At 35.8% G+C, this 17,080-nt stretch overlaps 3 protein-coding genes across 3 annotated transcripts; 2 read left to right on the forward strand and 1 right to left on the reverse strand.

The window, feature by feature from the left end:
• The first annotated feature begins 2,199 nt into the window (after window positions 1-2,199).
• LOC114418834 (plasma membrane ATPase 4-like) lies at window positions 2,200-6,944 on the forward strand. The gene is made up of 13 exons (XM_028384356.1): window positions 2,200-2,298; window positions 2,581-2,718; window positions 2,801-3,115; window positions 3,220-3,546; window positions 3,713-3,832; window positions 4,256-4,378; window positions 4,469-4,573; window positions 4,668-4,977; window positions 5,143-5,657; window positions 5,754-5,927; window positions 6,044-6,226; window positions 6,338-6,519; window positions 6,607-6,944. Exons 1-13 carry the CDS (start codon window positions 2,230-2,232, stop codon window positions 6,701-6,703), a joined length of 2,658 nt encoding a protein of 885 aa, XP_028240157.1. The 5' UTR covers window positions 2,200-2,229; the 3' UTR covers window positions 6,704-6,944.
• Window positions 6,945-9,341: 2,397 nt separating this feature from the next.
• LOC114419250 (sericin-1-like) lies at window positions 9,342-9,815 on the reverse strand. Its single transcript, XM_028384885.1, has one exon. The coding sequence runs from the start codon at window positions 9,813-9,815 to the stop codon at window positions 9,342-9,344; it is 474 nt and encodes a 157-aa protein (XP_028240686.1).
• Window positions 9,816-13,565: 3,750 nt separating this feature from the next.
• LOC114418075 (EIN3-binding F-box protein 2-like) lies at window positions 13,566-15,880 on the forward strand. Its single transcript, XM_028383224.1, has one exon. The coding sequence runs from the start codon at window positions 13,782-13,784 to the stop codon at window positions 15,513-15,515; it is 1,734 nt and encodes a 577-aa protein (XP_028239025.1). The 5' UTR covers window positions 13,566-13,781; the 3' UTR covers window positions 15,516-15,880.
• The last annotated feature ends 1,200 nt before the right edge of the window (window positions 15,881-17,080 follow it).

A 17,080-nucleotide genomic window follows, 5' to 3' on the forward strand; every position in this document is an offset into this window, starting at 1 on the left:
CGAATGGCGAATGACCGGGACCAATGGCATTTGGTAAAAGCCCACGAGGCCCGCCAATGCTGCTTCGCCTATTTGGAATTTTGAATCTTATTATTATTTATTTTCCCCCATAAAATCAAAAGCTTTTAGGTTTGTAGTTCTGTACATTACGCAAGAAAGACCGCCGTACGGCTTACACCCCCAAAGTCCAAACCAACCAACCCGTGAGTGAGTCAACCACCACAGTACGTCAGTACCAGTGCTGCTTGGTCTTAGTTTTAGTATTTTATTATTTATTTAAATTAAATAGATAAAATAAATAATTTTAAAAGAAATATAAAATTGATCCAGAGAAGGGAATGAATGAGAGATTGTGCATATGGGTTTGAATTCTTTTACTAATAAAAATTAACCATTTACATTTTTCAAAAAAAAATAAGTAATTTTAAATATTAATGAAAAAATAACAAATACATGTACTGGTTGATTTATTTGTAAACAGCTGAAATAGTTTATTTAATTAATGAGTTAACTGTTTACTTTATATTCTCTAGGCTGACTTGCATAGTAATTATTTATTTATAGAGAACGCAGAGTGTATGGTACATGCATGATGCATCGCATCGCATAATTCACGCGAATGGAGAGAGATTCATAACTAGTCACATTCTGTTATCGTAGTCTCGCTCTCGCTCTCGCACATTATATATAAACCACTGAAGGTTTCACTGATGCAGTTGGAGCGGCGCTGCTACTGAAACAAAAACAACAAACCTTCTCTCTCTCTCTCTCTCTCTCTCTCTCTCTCTCTCTTTCTGCCAATCGGCGATGGATAATCTCGAAAAACTGAAGAATGAAAATCTCGATCTCGTTAGTATCCTTTCTCCTTTTGTCTTCTTCTCTTATTATATCGTTTTCTTTATATATATGAAATTCTCCCGTCTGCGTGCGTAATAGCCAGCTGATTATCTATAATATATAATGCTTCGAATGTGTTTTTTTGTCATTTTGTGATGCTTCGATTGTATTTGTCATTTTGTGGAATTATGATTTGACTATCACTGATTTATGATTTTGTATTGTGAACGTATGAAATTTCCGATCCTGGCTGCGACTCATCAATTGTGTTTTAATCTGCCCTCGCATTTGATTTCTGATTCAGAATACCTATAGTTTACGTCGAAAAACTCGTAATATATGCATTATTCCTTCAACAAAATATATATGCATTAATTAAGCCAAACGGACTTTATATTGTTTTTATTGGGCAAAATGTGTTTTTAAGGTTCTTCAATCAAAATTTGTCTCAATTTTTTTTATCAAGGTTTTAAATTATAATTTCAGTCACAATTGTGACTTTATCGCACTTTTTAATATTGTGGAAAATTACAAAAAATTACTTTTGAAATATGATCGTAAAGAGTTAAAAAATTTTGATGGTGCGGTTGAAATCACGGTTGTGTATCATTTTTAAAACTTTAATCCAATATTTTTAAAAACTATGATTTTGGTCATTGTATTTTTATAATTGGTATTTTCATCTCTTTTTATGGTACTAGGTGAGGAACAAAATTCACCAATTATATAAAAAAATACAATGACCAAAAGTCATTGTTGTTAAAGTATAAGACTAAGATAAATTTTGACCGAAAATTAAGTAGTCTAAAAATACTTTTCTAGTTAATAGATGTTACACCAACGTTTTCTTCTTCGTCCATGTCCATGACCACTTATTCGAGGAAACATTCATTTTTCAATTGCACTTGTCACTCTTGCAATTTTAGAGCATACATAATTTTCTAGTAATCAGACATTCCATCATTCTATCTACTTAGTGTGAATCTTTAATGTGTTACACTTTTTTATTTATTGGGAAGCTATATTGTGTAATCTTTGATTTTTGCCATGTTGATTGGGTTGAATCATTATTGATGATATGCTTGTGTTGCAGGAGAAAATACCTTTGGAGCAAGTCTTCCAACAGTTGAACTGTTCGGAGGAGGGTCTCACAACTGAGGAAGGCCGAAAGAGGTTGCAACTTTTTGGGCCCAACAAGTTAGAAGAAAAGAAGGCAATGAATTAATCTCTACCAGACCAGTTGCTATTTGGATTAATACAAAACTTTCTTTTTTTTTTTACTTTAAACTTTTGTCAGTTTAGAGAGAATGTTACTCATCAATTAATCAGTTACTAAGCTTTGCCAAACTATTCTGCAAACAGGAAAGTAAGCTGCTGAAATTCTTGGGGTTTATGTGGAATCCTCTGTCATGGGTCATGGAAGCGGCTGCTATCATGGCGATTGCATTGGCCAATGGAGGGGTAACTATGCATTTTAAAAAAAGAAGAATCAAAAAAGTTTTATGAACATGCTAATAAAAAGTTGTTTCTTTTCCTTTTGGGTGTACTTTTAAATGTATGTGTACAAAAAAATGAGATAAAGATTATTATACACGTATCACATAAAATGTCATTTTTTTATGTTCAATTGAACTAGCTAGAAGTTAAAAATAATAATAATCCTGTAATGGTATACTGTTTGCTTAGTTTTTGTTCTTTTTCACTCGGTTTTCAATCTCATTGGCATTCTCTTGAAACACACAGGGCAGGCCACCAGATTGGCAGGACTTCGTGGGAATACTAGCATTGCTTGTTATCAACTCCACCATTAGTTTTATTGAAGAAAATAATGCCGGCAATGCTGCTGCTGCACTTATGGCAGGTCTTGCTCCGAAAACTAAGGTATAGTTTCCATAAATGCTCATTAAGGTCTTGCTACATGTAGTAGGATTCATTACGTCGATTTTGTTTGAATGGATGGCAGGTTCTAAGGGACGGAAAGTGGACCGAGGAGGATGCTGCTATATTGGTACCAGGAGACATTATCAGCATCAAGTTAGGAGACATCGTCCCAGCTGATGCTCGTCTCTTGGATGGTGATCCACTCAAGATTGATCAATCTGCACTTACTGGCGAATCATTGCCTGTTTCAAAGAATCCAGGTGATGAAGTCTTCTCCGGGTCTACAGTTAAGCAAGGAGAGCTTGAGGCTGTTGTAATCGCTACTGGGGTACACACCTTTTTTGGTAAGGCTGCTCACTTGGTGGACAGCACTAACCAAGAAGGGCATTTTCAGAAGGTACTATCTCTTGCTCTTCCTCTAATATGATGTTTGCCAGCTATTTAAGCAAATTTTACGATAGCAGATGTCTGATAGAATTTGATGGGTTTCAACTTGGTCAGGTATTAACAGCCATTGGTAACTTCTGCATTTGCTCAATAGCTGTGGGTATGGTCATAGAGATCATTGTCATGTACCCAATTCAGCACCGACCTTATAGGAGTGGAATTGACAATCTCTTGGTGCTGCTCATTGGAGGGATTCCTATTGCCATGCCAACGGTTTTGTCAGTGACTATGGCTATTGGTTCTCATCGGCTGTCCCAACAAGGTGCTATCACTAAGAGGATGACAGCCATTGAGGAGATGGCTGGGATGGATGTTTTATGCAGTGACAAGACTGGCACTCTAACTCTGAACAAGCTCACTGTAGACAAGACTTTGATTGAGGTCAGTAGATGTAGGTCACGAACAAATGATTTTTAAATTTATTATTTATATATGAATGAGGATCCGTCAATTTAATATTCAACTAATCAATTTTGATGTAGTATGGTTAACTGTCTAGAGGTATTTCTGATTTACTAATCATGGAAGTGACTTGTCCATGTTGCAGGTTTTTGCAAAAGATGCCGACAAAGACACTGTAATTTTACTTGCAGCTAGAGCGTCTAGGGTAGAGAATCAAGATGCTATTGATGCTTGCATTGTTGGAATGTTGGGTGACCCAAAGGAGGTTTGTAATTCTTCTGAATGATATATTGACTAGCTAGGTTCTGCTTGCCTGTGTACCTTAGTATCGATTACTAGAACCTGCAGCATAAACGGAGCAAACAATTTGCATCATTCTTTTGAGTTCTCGCACCCATCATGGATGTGGATTGATTATACAATGAATATGATCATGACATGAAGCTAGATAAATTGCAGAGTTTTAGGAAATGAGCATGTTGAGCCAAAAATCCATATTAATACAAGAAAAAGTCCGATTTTGCATGCATAAAGATCTCTTGTTGGCATCATTAATGGCATCGGTTTTAGACTTGTAAAATCTCCTAGGGTAATTCTTTTAACAAGCATATCAAACATTTTAATAATCACGATCTTTTGGTTTTGATAGATTGTAACTGTGTTAACAACTTTCTCACACTTGTCACAGGCCAGAGATGGCATCAAAGAGGTCCATTTCTTACCCTTTAATCCAGTGGACAAGCGTACGGCCATCACATATATAGACAACAATGGCAATTGGAACCGAGCAAGCAAAGGGGCACCAGAGCAGGTAAATAGATGTTTTATTGCATAAGATTGATCTTTCTTGCTAACTTAAACATATCCACCATCAGTGTATCTCAAAGTGAATTTTTGCCAGATTATACATCTCTGCAATCTCCGGGAAGATGTGAAGAAGAAAGCTCATGCTATTATTGGAAAATTTGCTGATCGGGGTCTTCGTTCCCTTGCTGTTGCCAAGCAAGTAAGTTGATGTTCTTTGTACACCCATATCTTGTGATCTGCAGCGATAATCATTCTAATTAAAGCTTGTCTTGTGATTTATTATCTACTACCAGGAAGTTCCAGAGAAGACCAAGGAGAGTCCAGGAGGACCATGGCAGTTTGTGGGTCTCTTGCCTCTCTTTGACCCTCCTAGGCATGACAGTGCAGAGACCATTCGCCGTGCTCTCCATCTTGGAGTGAACGTTAAGATGATTACAGGCGATCAGCTAGCTATTGGAAAGGAGACTGCTCGCAGGCTTGGCATGGGAAGTAACATGTACCCTTCTTCCTCCCTCCTTGGCGATCACAAGGATGAGTCTATTGCTGCACTTCCAGTTGATGAGCTTATTGAAAAGGCTGATGGCTTTGCTGGTGTCTTTCCTGGTAAATAGCTTTATCTAAAAATGCGCCTTTAGTTGGTGATCCTAACTTGATAATAACTTGCTGCAATTTGGTCCAGCGATAAACTGAATATATTCTAATTTGAAGGATTGAGACATAATTTTGTTACAAATAACTTCTTGAACTAATGATTGATGTGAAATGCAGAGCACAAATATGAGATTGTGAAGATACTCCAGGATAGAAAGCATATATGTGGGATGACTGGAGATGGTGTCAATGATGCTCCTGCCCTAAAAAAGGCAGACATTGGGATTGCAGTGGCTGATGCAACCGATGCAGCTCGAGGTGCATCAGACATAGTTCTTACAGAGCCTGGTCTGAGTGTGATTGTGAGTGCAGTTTTGACAAGCAGAGCCATTTTCCAGAGAATGAAGAACTACACCATCTATGCTGTTTCTATCACAATCCGAATCGTGCTGGGCTTTATGCTGCTAGCTCTTATCTGGAAATTTGATTTCTCACCTTTTATGGTTTTGATCATTGCAATACTAAATGACGGAACAATTATGACCATTTCCAAGGACAGAGTGAAGCCATCACCTCTGCCAGATTCATGGAAGTTGAATGAGATTTTTGCCACAGGCATAGTGCTTGGTGCCTACCTTGCTATAATGACTGTTGTCTTCTTCTGGGCTGCTCATGCTTCTGATTTCTTCACGGTAAGCATGAAAGCTTATAATTAAGAAGAATTCAGGACAAAAATGTTTAAAAGTTTCTTTCAGGCTTAACCAAATTAAGTACAACAATATTGGCAGGAAAAATTTGGTGTCAGACCTATCAGGAATGTCCAGGATGAGCTCACAGCGGCTGTTTACCTTCAAGTGAGTATTGTAAGTCAGGCTCTCATCTTTGTTACTCGGTCAAGGAACTTCTCTTTTCTTGAGCGCCCTGGTCTCTTGCTTGTTACAGCCTTTATAATAGCACAGCTGGTGAGTTGTACTTGTAATATAATACTAATATATAGGTTGATTTGTCCATATTTTCTGTCTCTCGAGTATAACAAATTATTCAACTCTAATATTTTATTTTCTCTCGTATCTCGCAGATTGCCACACTCATAGCTGTCTATGCAAACTGGGGCTTTGCAAGGATGAGAGGTATTGGGTGGGGCTGGGCTGGTGTCATTTGGCTTTACAGCATCATTTTCTACATTCCGTTGGATTTTCTTAAATTCGGCATTCGATATTTTTTGAGTGGCAAGGCATGGAATAATATTACCGAGAACAAGGTGCCGTTTCAATGTTATTACTACTTAATGGTATCATTATCAGATAAATGATAAATCTTTATTTCCTTAATTTGCTTATATGCATGCGTTTTTGTTCCCTACGAGATGCAGACTGCTTTCACAACAAAGAAGGATTATGGAAAGGAAGAGCGAGAAGCACAATGGGCCACAGCTCAACGCACCCTACATGGGTTGAATCCTCCAGAAACAGAACAGATATTTAGTGAAAAGAACAACTACCGCGAATTATCTGAAATCGCAGATCAGGCTAGGAAACGAGCAGAAGTTGCAAGGTAATGTGCAGTGAATTAATGCTAATGTGCATTATTTCTCATTTAAAGCTGAACCAAAACCAATCTGATATAATACTTGTTTTCTAGATTGCGGGAGCTTCACACATTGAAGGGACATGTCGAATCCGTCGTGAAACTCAAGGGACTGGACATTGATACAATTCAGCAGCATTACACTGTTTGAGTAAAGCAAGCAAGTCCCCCCTGGAACTGTTAACAGCATAGCTATCTTTTATTAGATATGTTGTCATTTATTTTCTTAAAGCTCATTGGACTTCGTAGGATACATGGGCTTTAAAATAATCCAATATTTGAGATTGGCCCAGACAATCCAATGTTGGATAGATAGACCAAATTATCAGCAGATGTTATTATTATGTTATTTTGAAATCATATTGAAATCGTTTTAGCATTGTTACAGATAATCAAATATTGTTTTTCGGCGAGAAATGAGATAAAATGAAGGGTAAAATATACTCTTGTATGCTTTTAGGGTCGTATCGTGGAATTTTGTTTGTTCAAGACAAGGTTAAAAATATAGTCATTGAATATAAAATTGAAATAGAAATTTTATCTAAAATTGTTGCGAGATGTAGAGCTGACCAAATGTATAATTCAATGGTTATAGCTATATAATGATATATCTTTATATCTTTCACATGCAAACATCTTGGCCTAACAAATCATTATCGGCTAAGAAACTTAGACAAAGTCTCCCTAAAAAAGAATTACTGCATACAAATCAATGGATGGCTTACTGCACAAGCCTGTAGCCTAGTTATGAAACTAGTAATTTGAAAACAGGATGCTAAACTGGTTTAGGCTACAAGAAGCAAGTTTTAACCACTATGCCACATTTTTTTTTGTTAAATAGATGCATATTATAATATATATTACTTTAACTCAATTTAATACAAGACTATTTTCTATAGCTAGGAACATTTAATAGTATATATCAGAAAAATGAGTTAGCCCAACAGAGCACACAGCCGAGGGCAAAGGATCCTCCATTCTCCCAAGCAAAAATCCATGACATTGCATCTTGAACTTCTCTGACTATAAAACAAACTTAAAGAATCCCGAGACCTATATCTAACAATAAAAGCCAATGCACAACACTACTAAAATGTGAGTGAGGTACGTGAGAGTGTGCGTAAGAGAATGTGATCTGATCGTATATCACAAAATTAATTAACTTCCAAAATTAGTTTCAGCAACAATTGTAACACTTTCACTAATTAATTTTTTACATGTACTATCAACTTGCAACAAGAAAAATGTATCATCAACTAATTAAGTTTTGGAACTTAACTTTCGAAGAGCGGGCAATTTAAAAAAAAAATGCAAAAATATAAAGTGGAGTGTCTTGGTAGAAAAAGGGATATGAATAGCAATTGTCTTGTATAACATAATTTTATAATATTTTTATAAAAATTATTTTATTTCTTTTAACACATCAGGCATCAGTCTTATTATATCATACTTTTCTCTTCTGTTTTTCTATTTATCTTATAATTCTATATATCTGTATACAATATTGTTCAATGAACATAACTTTCTAGATCTTCTTAATTTCTTTGCAAAATGTAGATCCTCGGTTAACGAGGTGTGCCAACTACCAATGAACACCTCTCCTCATACCTGAGTACTGAGGGGCTCTAAGTTTGTATGCATGCAAATGCTTGGAATAAGGATTTGACACGCAAAGGCACCACTTACAAATACAATACACACATTCATTTATTCATAGTGGAGAAGAATCAAATTGGCACGTACAACTAGGCATCTCTTCAATTCCTTCCATTAATTCACCATGTTGTTGTTCTGCCTGCAAGTCTCGGATCTATACACAAGGAAAATGAAAAGAAAGGAAGCCTCACGTTTGATTTGTGTGTGTGTGTCAACTAGAGAGAGCGCATGGTTGATGAGCACAGCAGACCCATTAAAATGCGTATTTACTTTTTGTCTAAATCGATATGCACATTGTATTTAAGCCCTCCACGGACATACACGCACTAAACTATTCAAGTTGCATGTGTCTGTATATAATACTACTACTACAGTAGACATCACGTTCACGTAGTAGGAGTAGTTTCACATTGTTCACTAAACAGTGCCAAAAACAATCCAAAAGCACCAGAAATGAAGAAAGCAAATACTGTGACTACAACTTTATTTGCACTACTTTTGCTCACACACTCTCTTGCTGCTGAAACTAGAACAACCCCTCTCCAAGACCACAAACATGAAGCAGAGCTAAGAGGATCTAGAACAAGCAGAAGAAACAGACACAGCAGTGGAGGAAGAAGAACAAGAGGATCAAACTGTGATCAATTTTACCTATATCTGTTTGGAAAGTGTGGCCTTTGGCCTTTTCCTACCTTTACTTGCCCTGACAACCCTTTTGACCAAACACCAATGCCTTCGTCTCCTTTTCCTCCACCAATAACTTACACACCAAGAATCCCTCCACCAGTGCAATATTCCGCACCACCTCCCCCACCACAATCGCCGCCATCGCCACCACCACTACCTCCATCGCCGCCGCCGCCGCCGCCACCATTATGTCCACCGTGGCCACTACCGTGTCCATCACCACCCAAACCAGCATGTCCATCGCCTCCTCCGCCACCGCCACCGCCACCGGTGTGTTCACCCCCGCCGGTTGCACCCTGCTGCCCATTACCACCGCCTGTTCAACCCTGCTGCCCACTTCCATCACCCTCCCCACCACCTCTGCCGCCGGCGCCGCCATTAGTCCCATCGCCGCCGCCACCTGCTCCTACCCTTTTACCACCTCTTGTTCTTCCCCCTCCAATGTCTCAAATGCCAACATTTCCATGGCTATCACCTCCGAACCCCTTCATGAATAATGCACCACCACTTGTCCCATTCTTATCTTCGCCACCTCTCCTTTCAACTCCAACACTGCCAGACATTTCCTTTCCCCCTCCACTTGAACCGACGCCGTTTCTTTCAACGCCACCGGTTTTCACTATGCCGCAAACACCAAATGCCTTCTTTCCACCACCGTTGGTTGCTGACGTACCACCGGCTTTTACTGTGCCGGAAACACCGGAGATGCCGGAGGAACCGCCGACTTTTAACATGCCCACTACACCGGATGTTTTCCTGGCGCCACCGGAGCTTCCGGAGGACCCACCGGATGTTTTCTTAACGCCACCAGAGCTGCCGGAGGACCCACCGGATGTTTTCTTGGCGCCACCAGAACTGCCGGAGGAGCCACCAGAGAATTTGGTTCCTGACCCTGAAGAGCCGCCGTCGCCATTCACCATCGGCTGATAAGCCTTCACTTTGTTTATAAGCGCATACGTACATCTTTGTGTTTAGATAATCAACAATATTTTCCACTTTTCCCCCGCCTTTTAATTAAAATTCAAATATCATTTCGAGTGTTTTCGGAATTTGGACAAAGGCTTCTAAGCTAGGAGTTCAACTTTTCTTGAGATGTTAAATTCTGTGTGCTAGTATAATATTAATGGTTTTTAGATGTTTTATGTTTTCCAATTTGAAAGAAAATTTAACCCTAAGTGGATTGGAAGAATTTGAAAGGAGAATGTTTCATGAACGTTCAATATGCTATCCAATTTGCATTAAAAAAATCTTAATATATACTCATTACTCATTAGACGATTTGCTCTTGCTAATTATCTTTCTCAAGTAAACTTGTTTCAATCATCATTTGGTTTTCTCTGTTACTTCTCATGTATGAGTTCAAGTTTCCACTTGTTCGATCGTTCTTTTTCATATTTTAATTTGAAAGAAAGATGTCTTAAACTTCGATCTATAAAAGAATAGGAGCATAAACCAATAAATTCTCTTAGCTGATAGTCAGGGTCTATTTACCCGTTTTCTGTTGTGCTTTTAGGTTTTAGCCCTTTATTTCGTATCCATTTAGCAAATCGTTTTCTTCTTGTAAGACATAACTAGATACGTGTGCTTGCATTGTTATCCCTCGTGAATATCCCCAACAGTATACAATCTCTAGAAAATCATTCTCAAATTAAACCAAATCATTTTTAATGATAAAAGTTTCAATTCCATATATAATCAAAATAATTACTCCTTTCACATTTTTATAAATCATTTATTTTTAACAATAATGCTTAACTCAATAGTTTCAGAGTCATAAAAAAATAATATAAAGATTGTTTCCCAATCAAATATGCATTAGATAATAATAGAGGGAAGAAATAAAATAAAATAAAAACATAAATAGTAATATAGTTGCAAAAAAAATAGTACAATAATACAGTATTTTTTTTACTTAATTTGAAAATTTTGTAGTACTATTATTATTTTTAAGTTAAATTGTATTTTTGGTTCTCTTCTAATTTTAAATCAGCAATTTTAATGTCCCTATTTTTAAATTAAGACATTTAATCTCACTATTTTTAAAATAAATAATGTTTTTTCTTCCATCAATTGATTATTATAATCAAACATTGACTTTGATGTGTTATATTAATGTTGACGTGACATATATACATGTAGACCTTCACATGGTACTTATGAGATAAGATGATAAATAAAGTGAAAAATACAAAAAAAAAGTCTTAATAAGAGTTAAACTCATGAGTTTTTATTAAAAGATAAGGTAATAAACCATTAAGACACTTATTTCATTTAGTTAATTTTATAAACATTATTTAGTATGTATTGTTAATCAAGAGTGATAATTGCCTTAGGAACTTTATCTTAATGACCATTTTTTAGGTAATTATCTTAATATATCAATACACTTAAACTTGTTTGGTCTTGTTTATAATCAAGTTTTGAATAAACTAGAATAACTTTAAAATAGTTTGATTTTTCATCTAATTTTAGTTTATTTTGGTGTATGAATAAATGAAGAAAATGATAGATGGTATTAGGACCCAATTTAAAGCTCTTTTAAAGGAAATTTTTGAAACTGAAGGGATTAGAAATGTCAAGTTTAGCATGCACTGTAGGCAGAGCGAGTTGTTTCCACTACATGATATCAAGCTCAATGCGCAGTCACTTATAACAGTCTTATTTTGCATGTAGGCTTAGCTCACAACTCACGCTCAATGCACAATCACTTAGACAAGTATTATTTTTGTATGCACGTTTAGCGTGAAAGCTGGGCTAAGCGCACAGGCCATAATGTAAAAATGATAGTGCAACATGTTTGGTCTTATTTAAGCTCCAATGTTGTGAATTGAAGGTAGATTTAGCTGTGGGAGATATCTAGGGTTGAGAGTGAAGGCTGAGAAGCTCTCCCTAGCTCTCTATGATTTCCTTATCACTTGTTATCATCTCTTTCTTCTAGTTTCTTCTTTTCTTCTTGTAGTTATATAGTTAGATTTACCCATTTTGGAGGTTGATGTAACTAAACTCATCCTTATGTTTATATTTTGATTATTAATCTATGTTTATTGTTAGTTATTAAGTATTCTCTTTTATGCTTAATGTTTGTTTTTGCTTCATCACCCTTTGCTTGATGTTGTGGTTTGAATTGTCATTGAGAAATATTTTTGAATTTAGAAATGGAGAGGAACACCTAATGGGTTTTGTGTCTGGGATAGAACAAGACTTGTTAGTCATTTTTTAATTCTTGTTCTTAAAGCAAGTCATTTGGTTAGATTAGTCAAGGAATTAGTAATTTGGTCAAGGGATTTAGATTTTTTCCATTCTAGGGATCAGAGTGTGAGTATTTGATATCTGCTAATTATGAGTATATTTTGGGGTTAAATTATATATGAATTTGTAGTTTTTCTCTCATAATTCTTCATTTTTGAGCAAATAATTGTTAAATTAACATCATTCAAGTTTTTTGTGTACAGCATATTAAAAGTGATGAATTTATGATTCTTAGTGAGTAAAATAAAGCCCAAAAAAGCAAGATATTTAAGGAAAGCATGATAGCTAAGGAAAACATGGTTAATTAAGGAAAACAAGATTAATTAAAGAAAGCAAGTTAATTCAAGAAAGTAAAGATGAACTTAGTCCGAGAAGTCCATTTAGTACTAAGCTAATTTGCACCTATAAAAGAAGAGAGAAGAAGGTAAAAACAAAGAGATTTTAAGAGGATTATAAAAGGCAAAGACTAAAAGAAGAAGAAACAACTATTGAGAGTCATTCATTTCCTCTACTTCCTTTCCTCTATTTCCATTCATTTAGATGTTATTTTAAATAATTTTGTATGAATTAAATAAAATAATTTTTTTAAATAATCTATATATTATTTTGTGTAATTTTTTTTGTAAATTATAATAATTAATACAAATTTTTATATATAATAATTTTTGTAATTTTTGCAATTTTTGTAATACAAATAAATACATGAAAAATTAAATATTTTTTTATTTATAAATTTTTATATTTCACAAAAATTAATAATTCTTAACTTTTGATACATATAAAATAGAGTTTATAAAATTAAGTTAACAAAGTAAATGTGTTAATGGTTTGTGACTTTATCCTTAAATAAAAAGTTACAGTTTAATTCCTATAAAAAAATTATTTTATTTAATCTCTTATAACATGAGTACACAATTATTTATTTTAAAAATTAAAAGAACTAGATATCTTGATTTAAAAATAGGAAAATCAAATTATGAATTTGATATTATAAAAGACAAAAATTATAATTTAACCTTATTTTTATTATTTTTCCTCTAATTTAAATTTAATTTGGTTGACATTGTTTTTATTGAACTGGTGAAGATCCAACAGGGATAAAATTGATTTTTAATAAAATAATTTTTAAAAATATTTTAATATAATATCTTATTAATATTTAAAAAAAACATAATATATAAAAATTAATAATAATAAAATTTAATCTTCCCTTGAAAGGGTTATAAGTAAATATTTTTTAAAACCAAAACAACCTAATTTTAAAAGTTAAAAAAGAATAGTTTTAAGTTAAACTAATTAGCCCACCGGATTTTACCCATTTTCAATTGATTCAACTATTTTTAACACTGATTTAAGAAGAATCAATTTTTAAGAAGCATACCAGACACAACATCCCCGTTCGAAGAGATGAGTTTCAAAACCATAGTGTTTCCTCTTCAAGCCAAGTGTGAGACGTGCGTTAATTAATTAATAAATACTGTAAAATTAAAAGCAGGGATTGGATCCGAAAAGTTGGATGAGGTCACGCCAGTATTCCTTTAGTTTGAATTTAAATTCTCAGACTCACTCACACAACAATAGGTAACAACCAAATTGTTGTTAGAATTCAGAATTGGATTTAGGAAAAAACATTTACAATGTCAGAATCAGAAGAATTACACTTACCCGACGAGTGCTGGGAATTGGTATTGAAATTCCTGAAATCCCATCGTCACTTTGAGCCTCTCTCTCTTCTCTCTACCCAATTCCTCTCCATCACCAACCGCCTCCGAACCTCCCTCACCATTTCCGACCCTACGCTCCCTCTTCTCCCGAACCTCTTCCTCAGGTTCCCCTTTCTCACCTCCCTCGACCTCACGCGCCTCCACCACTCCCACCTCCACGCGCTCTTCCTCCATATCTCACGCGCCACATTACCCCTCCAATCCCTCAACCTCTCCGGCCACCCCGCAATTCCTTCAAATGGGTTCCGAATTTTGGCCAAAAAGGTTACAACTTTGAAGTCTCTCACCTGTTCCCACATGGGTTCTCTCAGAAACTCGGATCTCATCCTCATCGCCCAGTGTTTCCCTTTCCTCGAACATCTCGACCTTAGTTTCCCCGAAGACACCGACAATTCCACCTTCCCCGTCTCCGATGTCGGCGTAAAGGCCCTCTCTTTGGCCCTCCCTATGCTCCTCAGCGTTGACCTCTCCGGCAATTTCTTCATCAACGACGCTTCCATTCTCAGCCTCTGCAAAAACTGCAACTTTCTCGAGCAAGTTACGATCTTCGAGTGCCACTTCATCACCCAGCGTGGCATCGCTTCCGCCATCAGGGAGAGACCCTGTTTGCGTTCTTTCCGCGTCAGCAACTTCGGTTGTGGAACCAAAAAAGGGGACTTTTTGAGACCCTCTGTGACTTCTGATTTCATTACGGCGCTGGTGAGTTTGAAGGGCTTGACTTGTCTCGATTTGTCGTGTTCCTCTATCTCCGATGAGTTGCTATGTTGTGTTGCGGAGGAAGGGATTCCTCTGAAGAAGCTTGTTTTGCAAGGTTGCTGTAACTATAGCTATGTTGGAGTGCTTTGCTTGTTGTCCACGTGTCAGTCTTTGGAGCATTTGGATCTTCAAAACGCTGAGTTTCTGTGTGATCAGCGTGTGGAAGAGTTGTGTGGGTATCTTGGGAATTTGGTGTCTGTAAATGTTAGTGGTTGTAGGATGTTAACTGATTTAGCTTTGTTTGCACTAGTTAGGGGGTGTCCTTTGTTGAATGAGATCAGAATGGGGGGAACTGATGTTGGGAAGAGGAGGGTTGATCAGGATTTGATGAATGGTGTTGTGAATTGTCAAGTGAAGTCTCTCTATTTGGGAAACAATTCCTTGTTGAGGGATGAGAGTGTAGAAATGTTTGCTTCTGTTTGCCCCAGTTTGGAGGTTCTTGATTTGAGCTCTTGCTGTGGCATATCTGAAGGTGTTGTTGAGGTTCTAAGGAGGTGTTGTGAGGTTAGGCATTTGAGTTTGGCCTTTTGTTCAGGAGTGGAGCTAGCTGGGTTGAACTTTGAAGTTCCAAAACTTGAGGAGTTGAACTTGTCACGCTCAGGGGTTGATGATGAAATGCTTTCTGTGATCTCAAAGTGTTGTCGGGGGCTGCTGCATTTGGACTTGGAAAATTGCTCTGGTGTCACGGCCAATGGAGTGAGGCAAGTGGTGGGGAAGTGCACCCGATTGAGAGAGATTAATTTGGGGTCTTGTGATGAAGTGGGGGCTAATGTTGTTGCTTGGATGGTGTTTTCAAGGCCATCCTTGAGAAGGATAATGGCTCCCCCGAGTTTTGATCTCAGTGATGGCCAGAAGGAACTCCTCTTGCGTCATGGATGCCTTGTTTGCTAGCAAGGTTTTAAAAATTGGTCTGGTTTCGGCTGTAACGTTGGAACTTCTGATGTATTCGCAACCGCATCTGCAATTTAAAACCTTGTTTTAGTATGAGGCTCTGCCCCCCCCCCCCCCCCCCCCCCCCTCCTCCATTTGTTGTCTTAGACTATTTGCTTATAAGATTGTCCATGATTATGTAATTGTGTACCTTGGTCGCATTTTTTTTTTGTTTTGATAATGCTTGTAAGCATCCCTTTATTATGAAGTGTGAATAGCATACGTTGTAAGCAGTTGGACTGGAGTGTTATATAATATATACAGTTCCAAATTGTATTACTCTTCCTTGCTACGCCCTGAATTACGTTACTTGGATTGGATTCTTCTGGATTATGCTTATTGGAAATAGTTTCACTATTCATTTTATCCAAGTGCTGAAAGGCAACTATAGAGTGAGAAATAAGTTTAAACTTGATATTTCAGCTACCTTTAGCAGCTATGTAAAATACTGGGTTTTGCCAACCTGTCTTGGAACACAGTTATGCAATATTTTGTGTTTAGATGAGATCTGTCAACTTTCAAAAACAGCTCTACATTATTGTCTTTTTTGGACCAATGATGAATGAGTGTTAACAACCTTGTTTTTCACACCCTTTTATTTTTGGATGATCAAAACCTTTGAATAATTTGTTAGGTCAAAACAACATTATTGGATAGGATCTAAACTAATAACTTTCAAGAGCCTTTTATAACAATATCAATGGTGATATGGATTCGTGTGTTTAGAATTTAGATCAGTCATCAGTCTTTTAATTTGTTGTAAAATTTGAGAAATTCTCCAGGAAAAACTTGTGTACAAATCTATGCAACAATTAGCCGTCTAGCACCATCAACAAAATTTTGGTTTTTTCTATTCTTTTATACCAACCAAATTGGTCTTCAAAGACAGTCTAAACTCTAAATTTGTCACAATCTTTTCTTTAAAAAAATATATTTTTTTTAAAAAATAATTTTTAAAGTTTTCCATGCATTTATTTTAGTCTTTTAAAATAATCAAAAGTTAAAAGAAATGAGAATCTGATTAAAATTAGAAATTATTTTAAATAATTTATCATAAAATCAATTTTTTATAAAAGAAAAGTGATTTTAATGTTTGTAAATAAACACAAATTAGCTTATTATTTTTAGAATCTCTAAAATATAATCACTATCTTTTATCAAAATCGCTTTTTTTTTTAATTTGTAACAAACTGGTCCTAAATATTAAAAAAATATTTACTGTGTATTATAAAAAAATCATTAGAAAAATAAGATTTACTGTAATCATCTCTAATTCTCTACAACTTTAAATTCTAATTATCAATTAAATAGCCTTAATACATAAAAATATTTTAAAATGTAAATAATTAATAAAAAGTAAACTTAGTTTTTTTTTACTGAAAAAAGTAAACTTGGTTATTTAATGAGACTCGCCTAAATTGACCTAATAATAAAAACATTTTAAGAAAAAATCAATTATGTTGATACCTATCTTCTCCCATTAAAGAACGAGATTTGCTGTAAATTAGTGTAAATGTGCAGAAAAA

This window comes from Glycine soja, chromosome 7 (assembly GCF_004193775.1).
Source record: "Glycine soja cultivar W05 chromosome 7, ASM419377v2, whole genome shotgun sequence".
NCBI lineage: Eukaryota > Viridiplantae > Streptophyta > Magnoliopsida > Fabales > Fabaceae > Glycine > Glycine soja.

Bases quoted from the DNA above. Each gene is read 5' to 3' on its own strand.
- LOC114418834 (XM_028384356.1), top strand. From the start codon at position 2,230: ATGTGGAATCCTCTGTCATGGGTCATGGAAGCGGCTGCTATCATGGCG. The intron at 3,547-3,712 runs GTCAGTAGATGT...TCCATGTTGCAG, and splicing joins TAGACAAGACTTTGATTGAG to GTTTTTGCAAAAGATGCCGA. The intron at 5,928-6,043 runs GTGAGTTGTACT...CGTATCTCGCAG, and splicing joins CCTTTATAATAGCACAGCTG to ATTGCCACACTCATAGCTGT.
- LOC114419250 (XM_028384885.1), bottom strand. From the start codon at position 9,815: ATGGTGAATGGCGACGGCGGCTCTTCAGGGTCAGGAACCAAATTCTCT.
- LOC114418075 (XM_028383224.1), top strand. From the start codon at position 13,782: ATGTCAGAATCAGAAGAATTACACTTACCCGACGAGTGCTGGGAATTG.